The sequence below is a fragment of the Rhagoletis pomonella genome, unplaced genomic scaffold (genome assembly GCF_013731165.1).
Source record: "Rhagoletis pomonella isolate Grant_MI unplaced genomic scaffold, Rhpom_1.0 Rhpom_scaffold_00007, whole genome shotgun sequence".
In the NCBI taxonomy this organism is placed as follows: domain Eukaryota; kingdom Metazoa; phylum Arthropoda; class Insecta; order Diptera; family Tephritidae; genus Rhagoletis; species Rhagoletis pomonella.
In genome coordinates this window covers 39,039,719-39,059,928 of record NW_023458561.1, presented here as the reverse complement: position 1 = coordinate 39,059,928, position 20,210 = coordinate 39,039,719, and the positions used below count along the sequence as shown (strand labels likewise).

At 36.3% G+C, this 20,210-nt stretch overlaps 1 protein-coding gene across 1 annotated transcript in view; it reads left to right on the top strand.

The window, feature by feature from the left end:
* The window catches only part of LOC118742778 (cAMP-dependent protein kinase type II regulatory subunit-like), a gene marked incomplete at its 3' end in the record, with an annotated part of 395,139 nt that extends 375,292 nt beyond the window's left edge, over positions 1-19,847 (top strand). The window contains 2 exon segments of the mRNA XM_036475114.1: positions 17,999-18,180; positions 19,747-19,847. Of these exon segments, the coding sequence (XP_036331007.1) occupies positions 17,999-18,180; positions 19,747-19,847 (283 nt within the window).
* Positions 19,848-20,210: the final 363 nt, after the last annotated feature.

Genomic DNA, 20,210 nt, shown 5'->3' with positions numbered 1-20,210 from the left:
TACGAACGAAGAAATATTGAATAGAATTTATTCTTTTAAAGACGAAGCAGTACTCGAATTTATTAAAAAGGCCTTATATATAGACATAGTGGACGAAACGCATATTTGGTAGAACTGTTACAGTTACTGTTACTGTCCTTTGTATGCACACAAAAGAAATATCGTTTATTATGTTTTCTATGTAATTATAGTTGCTTTGCTACGCGATGCTACAAACCGGTGATTAGTTGAGTGGCATTAAAAAGGTTTATAAATACTCAAACTAGGTGCATACATTGGCATATACAATATTTACACACTCACACACACACACATACATAGTGAACTGTGCATTTGGCCGCCACCTGCTATTATTAAAGCCTCAATTTACAAAGACCGAACAAGTATTAGATAAATTCATTGGAGAAGAAAGAGCAAAGTGGTATTGAGTGAAGCTCCCGGTACCCGTCCATGTGAGCACATGTTCCCCTAACTCTTCCTTCCGCTGCTCATATTCGATTAAGCTTCTTCATCAGGATGTTCTCTATTTTCTATGCATATATGTAGTTTCTTTGTACGATATCAACTTTGTGTTCATTATAATTCAAGCCATTGTGAGGCCTCTCTTATTCACAGACTCTGCCGTTCGAGTGTGTGGCTTCGATTTTGTTTTTGCTCTCCGCGCAACTCTCGCATTTCAATCAAATGCCAGGCATGTGTTGTTCATATAAACATACTTCATGTGTGACTAGAAGAGCTGCTTGCCAGGAACTTTTGTGTCTATGTGGTAGTCTCTTGTTGGCTATTAACAGCACTTTAATGCGATTTATTTGACTGAGCTGTTGTCTCTGCGTGGCCTAGCTCACTCACGCGCCTACACAATTCAATAACTATTGATTTGAAGCAGATGGAAGTAGGCCTGGGCTGGGCGCGGGCTGCACCTTTACACAGCCGCTTTGTCACCTAGTCTTCTATAAACACTCGTACGTGTTGACTCCATTGTTTCTAGCATTGATTGATGTGCGTGCTATATTTCCACATAGGGTGTTACAGAGTGAAGTTTGAATGAGCTGCAAACTTCCTAAAAAATTATAGATACACAGGCCTATGACAGATTCGGAGTGAACTTCCGTCGTGAAAAAATCTCCCGTCACGAATTCGGGATAAATGCTATCAGCGATTCCAACGCATTCATAGTTAGTGCTGCCTTTGGTTTTTGTTTGTTTTTATGTTTTAGTTTGATAATTCTAAATCAAAATAAAATAAATCACAATAAAATAAGCGGCAGCAATACAGGCAGCTATAACAAGGATTTCGATCACGTACTGGATGTCCCATTCGCCTTTTGAAAATTGTTTTTCCTACTGCGCACGCGCAAGAGACGGGAGGGGCCAGGCTGCCTGAGACATGAACTTCATTCAACCTGAAAGGCAAAGTTAACTTCCACCATTACCGCAGAATCTTGCCCGAACATAATGCTCGCCTTTGGAGCCACCAGTCTACAAAATTTAGCTATCTTTCAGGGGAATTAGTTATTTTATATTCCATTTAATTTTATTTGAGGAAATTACATGAAGATGCGTTTGAAGGTACACCTCAGAAAATTCTGATCCAGGAAGCTAAAGCGCAGCGCATGATTCATAACCCTGGGAGTCAATGAGTGTACCGCCGTGTCCTCTTCGGTGGTGTATTGTGCGTAGCCCTTTACCCTATACGTGAAGGCTTTTAATGTAGGCTATCACTTCCGTGGTGTTTTTGTTCCATATTTCGCATGGCTTAAGTGTTTTACTACATAAATTATGTGTTCTGACGTTTCTTCGCCCTGGTCACAGAGACATTAAATGCTCGTGTCGGAGAGATTAATTTTATTGAGGTGATAACGCAGGGAGCAATATCGCGCGAAGTACCCGGTAAGTGTGCAAGGATCCTCGCTGCCTAAATTTATGAATCCGAGTAATTACAATTAATTTATGGGGTTATTGCATCCCAATACCTGAACCAAGTTAAATTGGCGAAATTTTCGTAAACTTCTCGAACTATCCATCCCCAGAGTAATGTGCTTTGAATGTAAACAAGCTTTAGTTAGCCCACTCGTACCAATTGTCGTCTTATCCTAGTGGTGTAAGAACGGTTGTTGCGGATAATTGCGGGTTTAAGGAAGCAGATGATTTTCCCAGCACTTGCCAATACTCCGAACTGTTCATACGAGACGATGGAAATGGCATTTCCAATGTTTCGCCACTGAAAAGCGGCACCCAAACCAAAATTCCATAAAAGTTTAACATTTTCTGATCATAAAAATTTACAAAGGTGAAGACTTAGAAAATAATTCTGATAAAAATTTTATTTAGAATTAATCACGTCCGCTTCACAAAAAATATAACTATACTGCGTTTTTTTTCAACGGTTTACTTCTACCAAATGGCATTTCCAATGTTTCGCCACTGAAAAGCGGCGCCCAAACCAAAATTCCATAAAAGTTTAACATTTTCTGATCATAAAAATTTACAAAGGTGAAGACTTAGAAAATAATTCTGACAAAAATTTTATTTAGAATTAGTCCGTTTCACAAAAAATATAACTATACTTCGTTTTTTTTTCAACGGTTTACTTCTACCAATAATCCTAAGGACCATGGCCTCGTGATGCACAGTAGGACCGCTTCCCAAGTAATCGCTCATCCCAGAGCTAAGGTTAATCGGTTTTAATTGCGCTAGTTGACGACTACATATATTCAGCACACTCGGTAAGAGGTTTGTGATGCAGTCTTCTAAGTCATCTCTGACGATAAAAACATATAATGCTTTCGAAAAAAAACATATAGTTTTATATAAACTAAACGTAGCGATTATAGTACGTATTCAGAACTTGTACAAAACCAAGCACCCTTTATCAGATAATTTTTACGAGAGTGTATGTGAGTCTCTGACATACTGCGCGCATATCCCTTCGCTTCAATGTATGTATGTGTGTATGTATATTGATGTGAATGACTCTCCAACTTGTTGGATTCTGTGGTCTTAATCCACCACAAATCTATTGAACGGCGTTTTGTTAAACGGCTCTCTACTATGTACATAGTACATCCGACTGTCACTTGGCTTCCTCTCTGCAAATTTTTACATTCTACTTCAATGGCTGTGCGCCTAGCCCAAATACAATCACAAACGCACCTACACATATACATACATACATATATACAAATTTATGCAAATAAACATACATATTTATGCTACTCGCACACACAGATATCACAGCCCGACCCAAGCCGCCTGCAGTCGTTCGACGTCCAGTGTCGCTGACAGTTCAGCTTTGGAAACATTTTTGAAATTCAAATTCCCATTGAAAGTCATCCAAAATTCTTAGAGTGTAATTGATGTTGTTTTTGTTATCTGTTAACGGTATTAGCAGCGAAGGACGTGTTGTTAATTAATTGTTCAACGGTATTGTTCTCGCGGCTTTTGTCGCTTAATTATCGAAACTTTGCGAAAGCTCTACGCGTCACTTTGGATTATACTGTCAAGCTACGCTGCACGCAATTTGCATTTAACATAGATACAAGATACTAGATACACAGATACGCTAGTCAAAGTGGCGCGCTTGTTAGTACACGTTGCGCGTATGTAAATGATAAGCAAAAGTGAATATTAAGCCGGAACCCGAAAGAAAAAAGAAAGCGAAAAAAAAACGTTTTGCATACTTCAAGGCGTCTGTGCAAACTGGTGTACGCCGAAAGTGTTTTTGAACAGCGTTATCAGGCGCTTTGTTGACCCCGTTGAAGCGCGTTTTAAAAGCGCTGAAAGTACGCGCCTGATATGTGTTAAGTGCGAAAAATGTGCCGCTTGTTTCTAATTGGCGGCTATGTAGTGAATTTGTTAAATTTGCAACATCGTTTTTTTGTTGGCAAATGTGTTCAGCAACTCGCTGTCATCGTGGGTGTCATTGCTGTTGGCAATTTTTCGCTTTTTGTTTGTGTTTTCTTTTTTTTTTGCGATTGGCTTTGTTCTGTGCCGCAATTTTTGTCACTTGAAGTTGGCGACGCAGAGCCATTAAATTAATTCAATGCTAAATACGTTTAATTAACCCAAAAATGTAAGCAACACGTGAGTGGGTTAATGAGGGCAACAGAACGCGGCGGCGCCTTAAATTCATACGAATGCTTGCTTGGCCTACCCACAAAATAAAATTTTATTTTATTTTTATCTTTTGTTTTAATTTGGCTTGCCCTCAATTTGTAATCCGCATACATATTTCTGGTAAGCGATACTCCCTTTTCATCTACAATATTATTGTTCGCCTTTCTGATCACTTAGTTTTCATTTTTAAGTACCTTCTTCCGATGGTTGCTCCAAATTTAACTTTCGTATTATCGTTATAATGTATGGCGACGGGAAAATGTTTAAATTTTACTTAAGTATTTTGGCAGAGCAATGCTTGGCGACTCGGCCGGTATCAACTTCTTAATTCTGTTAAACCGCAGAATAAAAATTTATTTGGTACTTTACACAATTTTTTTATTTATGAACGTCTTAAAAAAAATGTATGCAAAATTCGCGTTATTTTCCAATAAAAAAAAGGTCTGGAAAATTGTTCCTTTTTTTGTTTTTGACTTCAACGAAAAAGAAAGCAAAAACTAGTTTACATTTCCTGGTCAAACCCCAGCCTTTGCCAAATTGTTTTGGTTTTGATTATAAAATACATACTTATTTGTTGTTGTTATTGTAACAGCATACAAATTCTCCAAAGAGTTTTTGGAGTGACAGTCTTTAGCCAAATATAAATCTGTGTCGTTCCGGTTGCGTACACCCGATTGCCGGATCGTCGTAATGTGCATACTCGGCACGATTTTATGATGCTGAGCTAAGTCGTTACCGGTGCTAGGTACTTCGCCCTTGTAGGAACAAGAGCAGTTGTAAACCGTTTCCTCTTCCGCCGTTGAGTTAGTGTTGTGCTCTCCATCACAGCTTTACAGCGGCATTCGTCTTTGGAATGAACTTTCATGAAAATTTTTACCTCCACAAACAGTTAATCGAGCCTCCTTTTTTAATAAAAAATAACCTATATACAGTAACTTGCATAATTGATCACATTGTTGATTTTTTGCAATATTTGCCATTTTTTCGTAATAAATTGCATTTGAAATTTTTTTTATTTATCTTACAAAAGCCATAAAAATTGCAATTTGAAATTTTGTACACAGTGTAGGTTAATTCAACAAATTTTAACGTAAATTTCCAACTTTTTAACCATAATGTTTAGAGCGAAAGTTTGAAGTAGCATAGGATTAGATTTTAAAAGATTTAATTATTTTCCTTCGTACATATAAAGACATACATTCATACATACATACATACAGTATTGGACATATCTATAGCACCCCCCTTTCAAAGCGATATTGTTTGCCACTTATGTTTAGTAATTTGTTTTTAAGAATTTTCAATTAAAATACAGTTCATTCTCTAACAAAACCCATATAAACCCATGTTTTAAACTTTTTAAAAGACCGCAAAAAAGCGCAACAAACTTTCCCTTAAATTTCAAACTTTTTTCTCAGAAGCTCTAGAATTTTTTTGAGTACACAGTTTTATAGCGCATTCAATTTTAGTCCAATAATGTGCAAGTTTCAAGTCGCTAAAGATTACCGTTGATTTTTTAGAATTTTATTTGTCTCATTTGCTTCCATATAACGACTAAACACAATTTATTTTTATATGGCAGAAACCCGCAACATTCTCGGCGAAAAAAAATCTAAAAAATCAACGGTAATTTTTAGCCACTTGAAACTTGCACATTATTAGACTAAAATCGAATGGGCTATAAAACTGTGTATTCAAAAAAATTCTACCGCTTCTGAGAAAAAAGTTTGAAATTTGGGTGAAAATGTGTTGCACTTTTTTGCGGACTTTTAAAAGGTTTTAAACTTAAGTTTATGTGAGTTTTGTCAGAGAATGAACTGTATTTTAATTGAAAATTCTTAAAAATAAATAAATAAACATGAGTGGCAAACAATATGACTTTGAAATGGGGGTGCTATTGTATTGGCCAATACTGTATGTACATAAATATTTGTACATATTCGCCTTTTCTTTATAATAATTTGTATGTCCTTGCGCGTTCGCACACTCTGGCCTGCCGTGGCGTATACGCAATTAGAAATTGCTGCTTTGAAGGTACCAACCACCACCACACCTACGCTTTCTACCCTAATTTTATTTTCACCTTATTTTTTATTTTTATTTTTGTTTGCCTAATGTTAGTTAAGAATACACAAAAATACCAACAAAACTTCCCGCCAGCTTAGAAATATGTATTCATTTCGGTATACATTTACTCACAAAGCTAAATATCAATGTATGTGTATTAAAGAACTCAAAACACACAAAATATGTAGCGGCGAAGGCTGGATAACTATATGAACGCCCCCGCCAATTTTAATTTCATTTTTGTAGCACTTCTGCCTTTTCCACAACTTTTAAGCAATTAGAGACCTTGGGGACCTGCTGTTGGCCGTTTTTGTTGTTTCACATATAATTTGTGTAAGCCCAATTTTCCATAAAGAAATAAAAGTATTCTGAAATTAAATTTTTTCCTTAAGTGGCAAAATGTTTAGCAAATTCTTCATTTCACCCAATGCTAAGAAAAAACTACGTGCATTCTTAGCGAAAGTACGTATTCAGAAAGTTTAAAAAATTGTGAATTTCACCAGAGCGTACGTATGGTATGGCATTTACTCCATCTAGCTAGAAATATGCAGTGCTATACATACATACATACATGCTGCGAGAAACTAAGACATTGCATTTTTTTCTACTAAATAAAGCTAAGTACTTTCTCTATTTATTTTGATTTCTTTCGCTATGCTCATGCGCTCTGTCAATATTGCAGCTGCAGCTATGCAACCTTATCTTCGCTGTTTTGTCTATCTTTAACTAATTTAACGCCTGTTCAACGGAGCTTATCTGTCCTCAATCTTTACGCTTGGTGCATTCTTATTGGCTATTTGCCACCTCGTTTGATGCTTAAAAGTGCGTCTTTGTTCACTGAAACGTGTCTGAAAAATGCAAAAGGATTATGCGAAGCTGGCTTTATGCACACACATCCATATGTACATACATACATATGTACTATGTACAGATTATGTCTTCGCACGTCTTGACTTCGGTCGCCTTCTGTGACTGGCCGCACATCCATGTATGTATGTATGTATATAAAAATGTATTAACCCATACAAGTGCACTAACAGAAGATTAAGAAATGCATTGTTTTCATTTTTATGAAAGCGTCCTTGCGTTGTCGTTTATATTGTATCAAAAAATAGGACACAAAATGGGACAAAATTCATGTCTAGTTTTTAGGTTGCCAAAATATTATGTCCAGTTTTTTAATTACCATAAAGTTTTTCAATCACCAAGAAACTGATGTCTCATTTTTAAATCATCGAAATTTTATGGCCATTTTAAAAAATATATATTCTTTTTTCAAATTACTAAATTGTATGTATTATTTTTAAATGACGAAAAAACTTTGTAACATCTTTAAATTACCAAAATATTAAGGCCAGTTTTTCAAGTACATACCATAAATTATACAAAAAAAAATGATGTCCTGTTTTTATTGATCAAAATTTTATGTCCAGTTTTTAGATTACGAAAATTTAAAATCCAATTTTTAAGCGAAAATGTATGTCCAAGCATTCAATTCAAGTTTTGACGTAGATAGTTAATCAATGAATTTATTTGCATTTTTAAATTACCCAAATTTTATATCCAACTTTTTACTGATCAAAATTTATGTCCGCTTTTTTAATGGCCAAAGATGTATGTTCAAATTGCTTAAGCCTAACAATGTAAATAAGTCCACTTTTAAAATTACCAAAAATGTATGTCCAGTTTTAAGGTCGCCAAAAATGTATGTCTAGTATTTCAATCGCCAAGAATTTGTGTCAAGTTTTTACTTTCAAGCAATCAAGGTTTTGGCGAACAGGTCTCAAATGTATACAATTTTCTTGGTTATATTACACTGTGCGCTGCAGCCGGCAGTTGTAGTTGCGCGCAGTTTTCACATCGCGGCGCTTTTAAATTCGAAAAAAAGCTTGTAAAAAAGGATTTACTTGCATATTTTTATTCTGTCTGCTTTGAAATATGTATGTAGTATGTGCATCCATATGAATGTACATTAGGGTGCCTCACCAAAAAAATTTGGGCTTTTTTCACCGGAATCATCAAATTTATTATATCTTAAGACTTACGCACAAATATTGGAGAAAACATTAAGATTCACGCGAGCTGAACCAATTTAAAAATATCTCAAAAAATCTCCTTCAATACAATTTTTTAAAAAAATTGTATGCAAACCTTTTAAGCTTAAACTCTTCTATCAGCTGAGAGGGTTTGTTTTTAAAAATATTTGCTAAAAACTAATTTTATGTATACACTGAGGGTAAAAAATATTAAAATCAAATAGAAACGTAACTGATCTTACTATAAACGTCAACGAAAGTACTGTATATGGTATGTATGGTAAATATTCAATTCAACTAACCGCATATTTAAATGACTGCATTCGTTCTGAAAAAGCGTCCGTGAAGTAAATAATCAAGATAAAACCCAAAAAAAAAAAAATATTTAATTTGCATGTTGCCCGCAGCAATGGAACTTGAACCCAGGCCCCCTCTGGATATCAACAAATTGTGGCAAGCATCTTTGCGCACACATATAAATTTGCTTTCAAATTATGAATTTCCATCAACACCACAGCACGCGATTTGTACGGATAAACATGTCCCAGCCGGAAGAAAAATGTAAATATGTAAATTTTGCCGACAGTGCAGTCTAGTACAATTTTCCGTATCCGGAAACGAATAAAAAACGACTACAATTTTCATTCATTTTCTTATCGGGAAAATGTTCGAAAAAAGATGATGTTATTTGAAAACAATTGTATTTGCACAAGCTAAACATTTGAAAGCATGCGTGCGTAGTCGGCAGTGGCTGAGCGTGCAGAGAAGTGTGCCGCTATTTGTTAGCTTCCAGAAGGTGCCGAGTTCGAATTCCGTGAGGCGCTTCCTTAATTTCATTTTTTTTTTTTTAACCATGAAAAAGTATCTGTGAAGTGCAGAAGGAAAGCGTATTAAACGAAAGATTCAAGCAAGAAACTTTCGTAACTTGTCTATACGTACGTTTCTGCCGCATACTTTGAGGCCAGTATGCAGCTCTCAAGAAAAGCAAAAACTCCATATCAAATGACGTACAAGAAATGTCTAAGAAATTTTCTTGTGTCAAATTTCCTTAAGGCAATACGTAGTTCTTAAGAAATTTGTTACGCTTTCTACTACGGTTTTCTAAAGTTTTATATGAAAATAGAAAACAAGGCAGCCCATGTTTGCAACAGAAATATATGCCCGGTTCCATCATTTCTTGAGGGAAGAGTGAGACAACAGGATGTGAAGTATCAGATGTCAAAATTCCTTGGACACACACACACGAAATAATGGCAATTTTTTTCTTGACCGTTTTCTTGAGAGCTCCATACTCGTCAAAGTATCCGAAAATGAAATCGGTAAACGGACAAAAATGCGCACTTCATCTACTTTTTTTCCTTTTTCGGATCGATTTTCGGATTTTCTAATTTTTTGCTAGCTGGGAACATTCGAATACGTGTGTGCTAAATTTTGGCATGAAAATACTATTATTAAATACGAGCATTTCTAAACGATAATCAAATATAAAATACTCATTTTTACTATGCATTATTTCCCTCAGTGTAAAAACTCGATTTTTGTAGGTATTTTCAAACCTGTACAGCTCACATACATAAATGTTAATATTTTTCCGAAGTATTTTGGCAGAAGTTTTGAAAATATAATAAATTTTATAATTCCGATGGAAGAACAGCGCCGATTATTTTTTGAATGCAGAATGATGCACCCTCATGTGCATACATACATACATGCATGCAAACATAAGTGTGTTCAGTTTTACTTGTTCCTTTAGTTTCATGTTTTGCATATTTTTTTACTTACATTTTTTTTTCGGCCGCACTGCTGGTAGAAATATATATGTAAGTATATAGCTAGATGTCAGCATCCGTGTCCTGCAGGCAGGTCCTGGAAATGCTCTGCTGCAAATCTGGAGCTGGTGCTATTTTTGGTTGCTTTGAACTGTTTAATGTTGTTTATTATCTATGTATGTATGTATCTGCTTCTCGTCATAATGTGGAAGTGTTTGTACTATGTGTGTGTGTGTGTGTGCGTGTGTCAATTTGAGTGCGCGCGTGCGTTAATAATGCCAACAACAGCAATGCCAACTACGCCGCAAATGATGCTACAAGCTCTACAACTATAAAACAAGCAAGCAACAGCATAATTCCTTTAATTGCAACAAAAACAATAACAACAACAACAGCCAATGTAACAGTGGCTGTGTTCCAAGTTGCATTACTGCGGCCTCTTTTATTTCTGAACTATAACTGAACTATATGCATAATCACTTTCAAATGCCGAATTGGAACTTAGTTGCGTAAATTGGACATTTCCATAAATTATATGTAGTTTAGAAATGAAAGAGGCAGTAATGCAACTTGGATCTCAGCCAGTACAGGCGTTAATAATAACTATTTAAAACAAAGCAAACTAAACATAAGGGGTGGTATTCAGGTGTTAATGCGAAATGCAATTGCACGGATGCAATGTTGTGAAATTGCAAACATTTAGCAACAACAACACAGCCGGAAATCGCGCAGCAGTCAATTAATTGCCTTTGCTTTTAATTAGTATAGAGTGAAATGCAATAAACTGATGCCATATTTTCGTTTGTGTGGTTGTTGAGAAAAACTTTGCAATTTCACATTTTGCATCGTTGCAATTACGCCTGAATATCCCTATAAAGAAGAAATATGTAGTTCCGTGTGTATTAACAACAGACTTTCACAGCTAAATAATAGAATTAAGTGCAAAAAACAACAACACTAAAGAACCAACACTAACATATGTAGGCTGTCAATCTCTGAAGCGTTTGCAACAGATTTAATTAAGCCACTCAAGTAGACGCGTGTGCATGCTCGCAAATAAGCAAACATAAAAACTAACATACATACATACATACATTCAACGCGCATCTCGCCTACTTATTTGCGTACGCGGGCGTGTTTAAAGCGCACAAGTGCGTTGCAACATTTCTTCGAATTGTCGTGCTTTCACAACAGCCACTACACACCCACGCTGGTGCTGGTGCCGGTGCCAGTGCATGCGCTCGTCGTCGGCGTCGTTGTCGTCGTTGTCGTCGTTGCCGTTGCCGTCGTCGTTCGTTAGCATTACCATAGCCACGCATAGCGCACTAGGCTGGCTGGCCGTTGCAAATGCACGTAGCAGCTGCAGCTTATCTTCTATGCATTCGCTACAGCTGTACACTTCGCTCTTTGGCTGCAGGCATTCGTGTGTAAACGCTTAATTGCTTCTGGCACGCCCGCCCGCCCGACGGTTTCTGCCTGCCCTCTGTGCCACACACTGCTGCTTGCTGCTGTTCGTGCGGCATCGCAGCTATTTACTTTACGCTCGAACGCTTCTGCTCGCGCGAATTAGTGTTTCGCGCCGTCGCTATTCATTGTAGCCACTTTCGCCTTCCATCATTATCAGCAGCATTCTTACGGAAATGGCTTCTCAAGTATCTACAGCCAGTTTGCTTGTTGGTAAGCTTACACTCAGCACAAAAACAAAAAAAAATTCTTATAATAAGTTTTGGAATTATTTTACTTTTATTTCTCATTGTGATTGTGTCAATAATATGTAGCATCTTTTAGTACTCTCTCAGGCTTATTTTTACGAGTATTCAGAATTAAATATTCGATATAACGACGTTGGATCTCACCCCGAAAGGTTCATGTCTCCGCAACTGCGTGCGTTTGATTTGCCCCTCGCTCCGACGAGTTGCACCATAGGCTCTGGTGCTGTTAGCCCAGTAAGATGCTTGTGCCACTGCCTCTAGGGCCGTCTCAGAATTGAGTATGGCTTATCGTCCCCCCGTATTCCTATTCAGCGGGGTGATTTTTAAGAAATTGAGAAATAACTTTACATCCTGCGCCGCATCTCATCTCTCATCCGACCTCTCGCCCACAGAGAAAGTGGCTAGACGCTTCATTAGGTGGTCCTCCGATAAGACATCCTCAGGGGGTTCGCAGGTAATATAGGCAAAGGTTTTGGAAATATCATTGCTCTGTGACACCTATAAGTTTGCATCTTAAAATGGCTTGAGCTCACGTATCACACCAAAAAGCCGATTACTTGTCTCTCATGGCGCCATGATCGTTTGACGCTGAGTACAACCTCTGGGTGTTTGACATATTTAAGGGGTACCTTGCATGCCGCCGTGATGCCTATGCAGGGCAACTGCTCTGATGTGCAGGGTTCATCGTCCTGAACACCAGGATTTGAAATAGTCTTCATCAAAGCAGCAGTAGTATGAAATGACTCAGTTTTTTAACTGTCTGCTCATAGCCCTCGGGCGAGCAGCGGGTAACTCTGCTTCACTTAGTAGGCTCTGGGTCTCTACTTCTCCGCATTATTGGCTTTCTCTAATCAAAGGACATATTCTACATGTCCAGCAGATCACTAGTCGGCGAGCGCACATTCCATTAACCCAACCAGTTAAATCCTCAGTAAAGCGTTGAGTCCCTGCTCTAAATTTTTCGCCTGGTCTGGGAATCTTGCTCTGGAGTATAGCATTTCTTTTGAACATACTGTTACAGTTTTACGACCATATATAATCCTGACTCTTGCATCTCCGTTTGCACACTCTGGCCAACGTGTGTGGCAGATACGGTAACCAACCCGGTCGGAGCCATGAATCATGGCCGAAAGAGAGGAAGCTCGGAAGCGCGGGAGGTATCACTAAAGTCAGCGTCTATTTACCATAGATGCGGCTGCAAATGGGCATATATCTTGGAGCCAACGGCTGCCTATATAAAGAAACCCCACAAATCAATTGAGCGCTGGTCTTGGGATTCGACATGTAAAAACACTGTGAAACAAATGTGATTAGACTTGAAGAGCCTCGGATGAATACCCGTCAGCGTTGACGAGCCTCGCAAACTGAAACAGTACTGCGATTAACTGATGTGCATTTGAAATGTCCAGATTCTCAAAAAGTCAGGTGCCTCTATCCAACTACTGAATGTCATAAAATAACACAGGAAATGCCGCGGATTTGCGGAGATTAGAACACCTTTCGGTAACCTGGAGAACCTACCATCAGTGAACGAATTGTCACGATCCGCTTGAGGGCTTAATTCCACATCAGTTTACTCTTGTAGGCATTTCTATTAGCACCTGGAGGAGCCTAAAAGCACTGTCTCTGCCACGATTTTAAAATCGTGCTAGGAGACTTTAACGCCAAGGTGGGCTAAGAAGTGGTGTATGAGCACAAGACGAAGTCCGTCTAGGCAATCCTCAAAGAGTTACCCGCATAGAGGCATAAGTTACTGCTGGAAATTATTATTTTTACGATTTAGGAGATTAAAATTAGATTAAGTTTAAAGCAGTTAGTCATTATTATGCAGAAAAGTGCTCATTTAATATGGGGAGCTATACGGATAATAGGAGGAAGATGTTTCACATCAGTCGCACGTAGGATTCACACACATCTCTGAGCTGAGTTTCAGGTGGTACAAACGAAAATTTTCCCTAATAAATTTGCTATTCAATTGCAGTGCGGTACGTCCGCTGGTCCAGCGAATACTCCATACATTACGACACTGGCAGGGCCTCATTCGTAAAGTTCTCCCGCCTCAAGTGTCGCCCATTCGTCTCTTGCTCATAACTTCAAGCAACTTGTAAATTGCAACATGATTGCGGCAATTAAATGCCAAAGTGCATCCTTAATTGATATACACAAATTAATTGCGTTTTGATGTGTCTAAGGATTTATTGCCGCTGCTGCTACGGTGGTGGCCAATGCAAGGAGATGCAATGGAGAGTCACTCCAAACAAAATTATTAACGTAGCAGAGGTTTACAGCGCTGCTGCTGCTGTGACGGTAAGCATTTGGAAGCATTCTTTTGATGCAGTGCAATGGAAATGATGGGCAAATTATCGTCGTCGGGTAAACGGCAGAATGTATGCGCATGAAAAATTTAATAATGACTAAGGAAAAGGAAATGTATGATACTGTAAAGTGCTGCCGTTCCAGGAATAGCTTCGACGACCATCGTTAAGCTCCGAATTACCTAGACCCATCTATCAGTGCGTACACTTAAGCAATTTCTCATGCATACACAATATTCAATATGTAAAAGTGGTTTAAATTCATGTATGTATGTACATGCAAATATATGAACATAACTTACATTTTGTTGAATTCCTGCTTATTTGCTGTAAATATTTGCAAGCATACCAATTGAAATATTGACTCAATTCAGCTGTTGATGTTAAAAATATATGTATAAGTTATACATATTCATATAGTATAAAGAACATGTATAATCTGTATGCTTGCTTGGTATTTCAAATCAAATTCAAATCACAAAGCTTTTCAACTCAACCAAATTAAGTTAAAATACACTTTCTATGTATGTTTACAAATATACATATATGCTAAGCGTATGCATATGCTGGTATTTACTTTTGTACTGGCCAGCAAAAACGGCTTGTAAAGTAAAAATTTTTGGTTTAGGTCGAAAAGATTGAAGTGCACAAAGCTTATGGAAAAAATGGAATTGGTTTTTTAAAATGGCAGCAAACATAAAAGTTAAATAATTTTGAGCGGCTCTTATTTAAAATCAATGCGACTTTTTAGACGCACAAAGCTTGCACTTACTCTACCAAAATTGTATAAGCTTGTCAACTGCACACCCAAAAAAATTTCTAAAGATTCTGGGTATAAGGCTCGAAATTTTGATAAACATTTTTGGGATTTTTCTAAATTCTGTAGTTTTTGTTAAAGCGTGAACCATATTTTTATATAAAAATATCGAAAAAAATTAGCTTAAAAAACATTGTAAATATTAAAAACGAAACACCATTCATCTCTTTTTGTCCACCACTGTACACTTGTGCACTTGTCAAATAAGTTTAAATTGTCTACACAAAGAAAAAATTAACATGCTTTTTTTTAAACAGCGTAATTTTCGGGGTTTCCATTTTAGCGATTTGATAATTTTGAACAGAAAATGTATTTTATAAAGCATTTGCACATTATCATAGTTTACAGCTCATTCGTAATTCATAAATAAATCAAGTAATTTCACCACGTAAAATTTGTCAATAAATGCGATATTCGCGAAAATTAAACCAGTTTCAAAAATTTGCGATCACAATTTTAAATTTTTTAATCAGATTTTTTAGAAAAGTTTTGGGCATGCATTTTCATAGCCAATTCAATTTCAATATAATAAGGTGCAAATTCGAAGTTGTGCATTTTCTCGATATAAAAATACGAATATTTTAGAACATTAGTATTTTGTGTGGATGAAAATGCGAAACATCTCCAACTAAAAAAAAATCACAAAAATCAACGCGAATTTTTAGGTACTTCAAACGTTCACTTTTTGTACTGAAATTGAATGAGATACAAAACTTCATACCCTGGGGCTTGGAGAATTCGTCGACTCATGGCATATGCACAGCATAGTATATACTACTTTCGACAAATCATCCATCTTAGGCTAAATGGCATATAAATAAGCATACATACATACATACATATGTATGTCTGGAGAATTTTAATGAAGAAATTTTAGTCTACACTTTAGCCTTGCTATCCATTATTTCAGCCAATGGCGCCTGCTGTCTTCGGTTTCATTTTAAAGAACTCCTTGCGAAAATGATTTATGCTGCCGCAAATTACTCGTGAAGATGACTGACATATTTTTTCACATAAAATGTGCAAATCATTTTATTTAATTTTGTTTTTGACCGAGTTTGCAAATTGTTTCGTTATTAATTGCAAGACAGATATGATTCTATGTTTGCCGGTCCGACATGGCGTATGCGTAATGTGTTAAGTAACTTCGTTAGTCTGCGCTTAATTAACTTTGACGGGCAACAAGCGCCATTTACAAGCACATTGTATGTACATTTAATAGCTTATAGTAAATAAAAAGTTATATTTTTCAGTTTTACAGTATGGATTAATGCAATATTTCGTATTAAAAGGAATCAGTGTTCTCGATAAAAATATTAAAAATCAACGCGATTTGCTTGCATATTCAATTTCTGAAAAGTTTGAAATTTTTCTTGTAAAATTTAATGAGCTATAAAATTGAAACCATAAAGCTTTTATAAAATTTCTAAATAAAAAATTAGATTTTGGTACAATTTTTTGATTTTTTTTAACTTTTGTACAAAATTTGAAATGTGGATTTATATGTTGATTGTTATAAATGGGCTAGACTTTTATAAAAAATATATTATATATCGAATAAACAAAAGAAATATGTATAGCCAAAACGGGTCGAAATAAAAAGATTATTTATTTCTTCCACCACTGTACGTACAAGAGCGAAAAATCTTGAAATTTTTAATAGGAAGGCTATAACATACCATGCTGGACAGAACTTTCCACAGTTGTCACTCCAACTTTGACACATTCTTTATTGCCAGAACTGAACTAGCAACGTGGAACTCAAAAATGTAAGATTGATATTTTTTGAATAAAAGCTCGCCTAGGATAGGTTAGGTTAGGTTATGGTGGCAGACCCACGAAGGGAACTCACTTAGACGTTTAGTTGCCCATTGTGATACCACATTACACAAACTCTTAGAACGGTAAAACTAAGAGAAGCGCTGGGTGCTCACAACAATGTTCCGCAGACAGCTGATGTCCACTCCGGAGAGATCCTCGGGAGTGTTGAAGATATGCGCACCGAGGAGCTTAATCTAGCGAATTCCTAATGCCGGACAGTTGAGGAGGAAGTGCTTAGATGATTCCACCTCGTCTTCCAGACAGCTGCGGCAGTAGGGATCTGTGACAATCCTCCGTCGCACCTCGTGGGTTCCTATAGGACAATGTCCGGTCAGTACACCTGTAAGAATCCAGAGATGGCGCTTAGCCAGCTGCAGTAGCTCCCTTGACCGCCCACGGTTCGCATCCGGTCAGAAGGACCTTGCACCTTTGCAAGTCGGGGTTTTTTTCCAGCGCCCGCTATGCCGACAGTAAATGGCCGAAAATTTTTCTGCCTAATTATGTACACTGCTGGAACAAAGTATTGGCACAGCAAATTTTTCACAATATATGCAACAATTTTTATTGTAATATTTTTCCGCCAATTTTGTATAAAAATATGGTTCATTCAACAACAAAAAAATAAAAACAAAATTCCTAAACTTTGTGCAAAACTCGCGAAAATTCAGCAAATTTTTATCAGAATTTTCAACTTTTTAATCAGACTTTTTAGAATTGTTTGAGTATGCAGTTTTGCAGCCCATTAAATTCTAGTAAAAAAAATGCAAGTTCGGAGTTAGTCAAAAATCGCGTTGATTTTTGAGAATTTTTTTGTTGAAGGTTTTTGCATTTTTTTCCATATAAAGTATTTTCGAAAAAAAATGTTTGCATAGAGAGACTGCGTGAAAAAAAAACTTCCCAAAATCAACGGTAATTCCTATCTGCTGAAAACTTGCACTTTATTGTAATGAAATTGATTGGGCTATAAATCTGCATACTCCAAAAAAATTCTAAAAAATCTGATTAAAAAGTTGAACATTTTCATGAAAATGTGATAAATTTTCGCAAGTTTTGCACAAAGTTTAGGAATTATACTTTTATGTTTTTTCTTGTTGAATGAACTATATTTTTATACGAAATTAGCGGAAAATTATTAGAATGAAAATTGTTGCATATATTGTAAAAGATTTGCTGTGCCAATACTTTGTTCCGGCAGTGTATGTCTTTTCGGAGTATGAAGTTATTTATTTATTTATTTTATTTATATTTTTTAGAATAGAATTTTTTCCTCAGCTTTAATATTATAATATTATTTGTATAATATTCCACAATTTTAACTCTTTCTTTTTTCTTTTTTTACATTTCAGAGCCTGTTCGACGCTTCACCTCGCGCCGCAAATCCGTCTTTGCCGAAGCCTATGATCCAGAAAATGATGCCGATGATGACGAGGCCGAACGCAAGGTCTATCCTAAATCAGATGAGCAGCGTGCTCGTCTAACCGAATCGGTGAAAAATGTATTGTTATTCCGTTCGCTAGATGATGAACAGGTGAGTTCGCAACTATTGTACTTTGCGGTTTTTCCTTTCTTTTTCTACCACTCCACCAAGATAGGAAGCGGGTTGGTAACAAATGAATTCGAAATGAAAGCTTTTTCCGTTCTTAAGGACTCTTGAAACGTTGCCTCTAACTCTTCGTGCTCGCTCAGATGAAGCCAAGTGGGAGAAAGGGTAATAATGTTTCCCAGAATATTGCTAACTGTGGTGGAGAAAGATAGGATATGAAGCTTAGAAGAGGATGGGAAGGAATGTGCACAGAACGGTGTACATAGAATATCCTATCGAACGCATCCTCATCGAAGTTTCCTGCAATGTCACTATGATCTGGTTTGCATTTAAGTCTGACTAGGAAATAATCAGACGCCACTGAAAAAGAGTTCAATGCCCTGATTGCTACGCGCGGCTATCAGTGTACACCACGATGATCTGGAAACCTAAATTTAAAATTGAAAGAAAGCTCTCTATGAAAGAGCCAACAATCACCAACTCTTCCGTCAAGCTTCGACCCCTTCATTCACTGATGCCTTGTTCCCATCTTCTAAAGCAAGGATAGTAAACGGCATTTTCTTTGAGCCTGTTCAATCCAATCCATTTCCAGCAAATTCAATTGAATCCAACTATTAATTTTGCCGATATTATTTTTGCATAAAATTTTTCTAATATTTTTTTCCTACAGTTGACAGTAAATAAAAAAAAAAAATAGCACAGTTTTGTAAACAAAAGAAATACTTTTCCGTATTCATTTTTAAATAGGCCAATACTTACCATTCTGCTTAACGTGCCTTTTATAGTAAATTGCACGCTACTTACATTTTCGTATTTGCTGAGCGGAGCGTGCTGCTGCAAGTAAATTGTATTTATTATTTTCCAAATCCAAGCAGCGTTGCAGTGCAAATATAAAACACAAACAAACTAAAAATAAATATAAAAATGTGTAAATACGATACCAGGTAGGTAGGGCGCATCGATAGTAAAATGCAAAAGTAAACCTGCATAGCAATTCAAATGCATGCAAACCATTTTAATTTTGCATGTTCCCTACAATAAAATTTTCTGGAAAAAAAGTTTGCTAAATATAGTTTTCAATTTTTTGTATTCGTATTTATAAATAAAACTCGAATTTTTTTGTAGTAGGTATACAATTAACCCCTTCTTACATATATGGAACGTGCAATTATTGCTCAAAGCACAAATACCATCTGTATGCAGACGGAACAAAATAAACGCACACAACGCGAGTGGCACATCTGCTGCTGCTATTTCTTTCTAAATGAAAAAAAAAAAACAAAACTTATTGACTCAAAAATAAATAATTTTTCCACACATGCTGCATTTTGCGCAAAATCCATGAATTCCATTTCTGCATTCTATAAATTTTTAATTGTTTCTTTTTTTGCTTTACTCCAACATTTGTACATCATTTCGCACTATAAAATGATAATCACTTGCACTGCCAGCTGGCGTTGTTTGTGCTAAAGTCAAATACACTTATTGGCATATTTCATTTTATTTTGAAAAAACATACATTGCCATTCAATTGTTTTATTTCATTTGCAGATGAATCAAGTATTGGACGCCATGTTCGAAAAACGAGTGCAACCAGACGAATACATCATACGCCAGGGTGATGATGGTGATAATTTTTATGTTATTGAGTCGTGAGTATCTCAATTCAATTTCCGTTTATTTTACATAAAGCATTTTTATATGTATTTTTTTTTTTATGTGTATGCGCATATGTATGTACATAAACATTAGACTGCATCACCAAAAAAAAAAGTTGCGGTTTTTCCACCGGCATTACAAGATTTATTATATTTTAAGACGTCCACCAAAAAATATTTCGGAAAAATATTAAGATTTAAGTGAGCTGAACCGATTTGAAAATACCTCCAAAAATGGAGTTTTTTTATGAATAAAAATAGTTTTCGTAAAGAACTTTTTGAAAACAGTCCCCTCAGATGACAACAGATTAAGCTTAAAAAATCTGGATAAAAATATTTAAAAAATTTTTGAAAGGA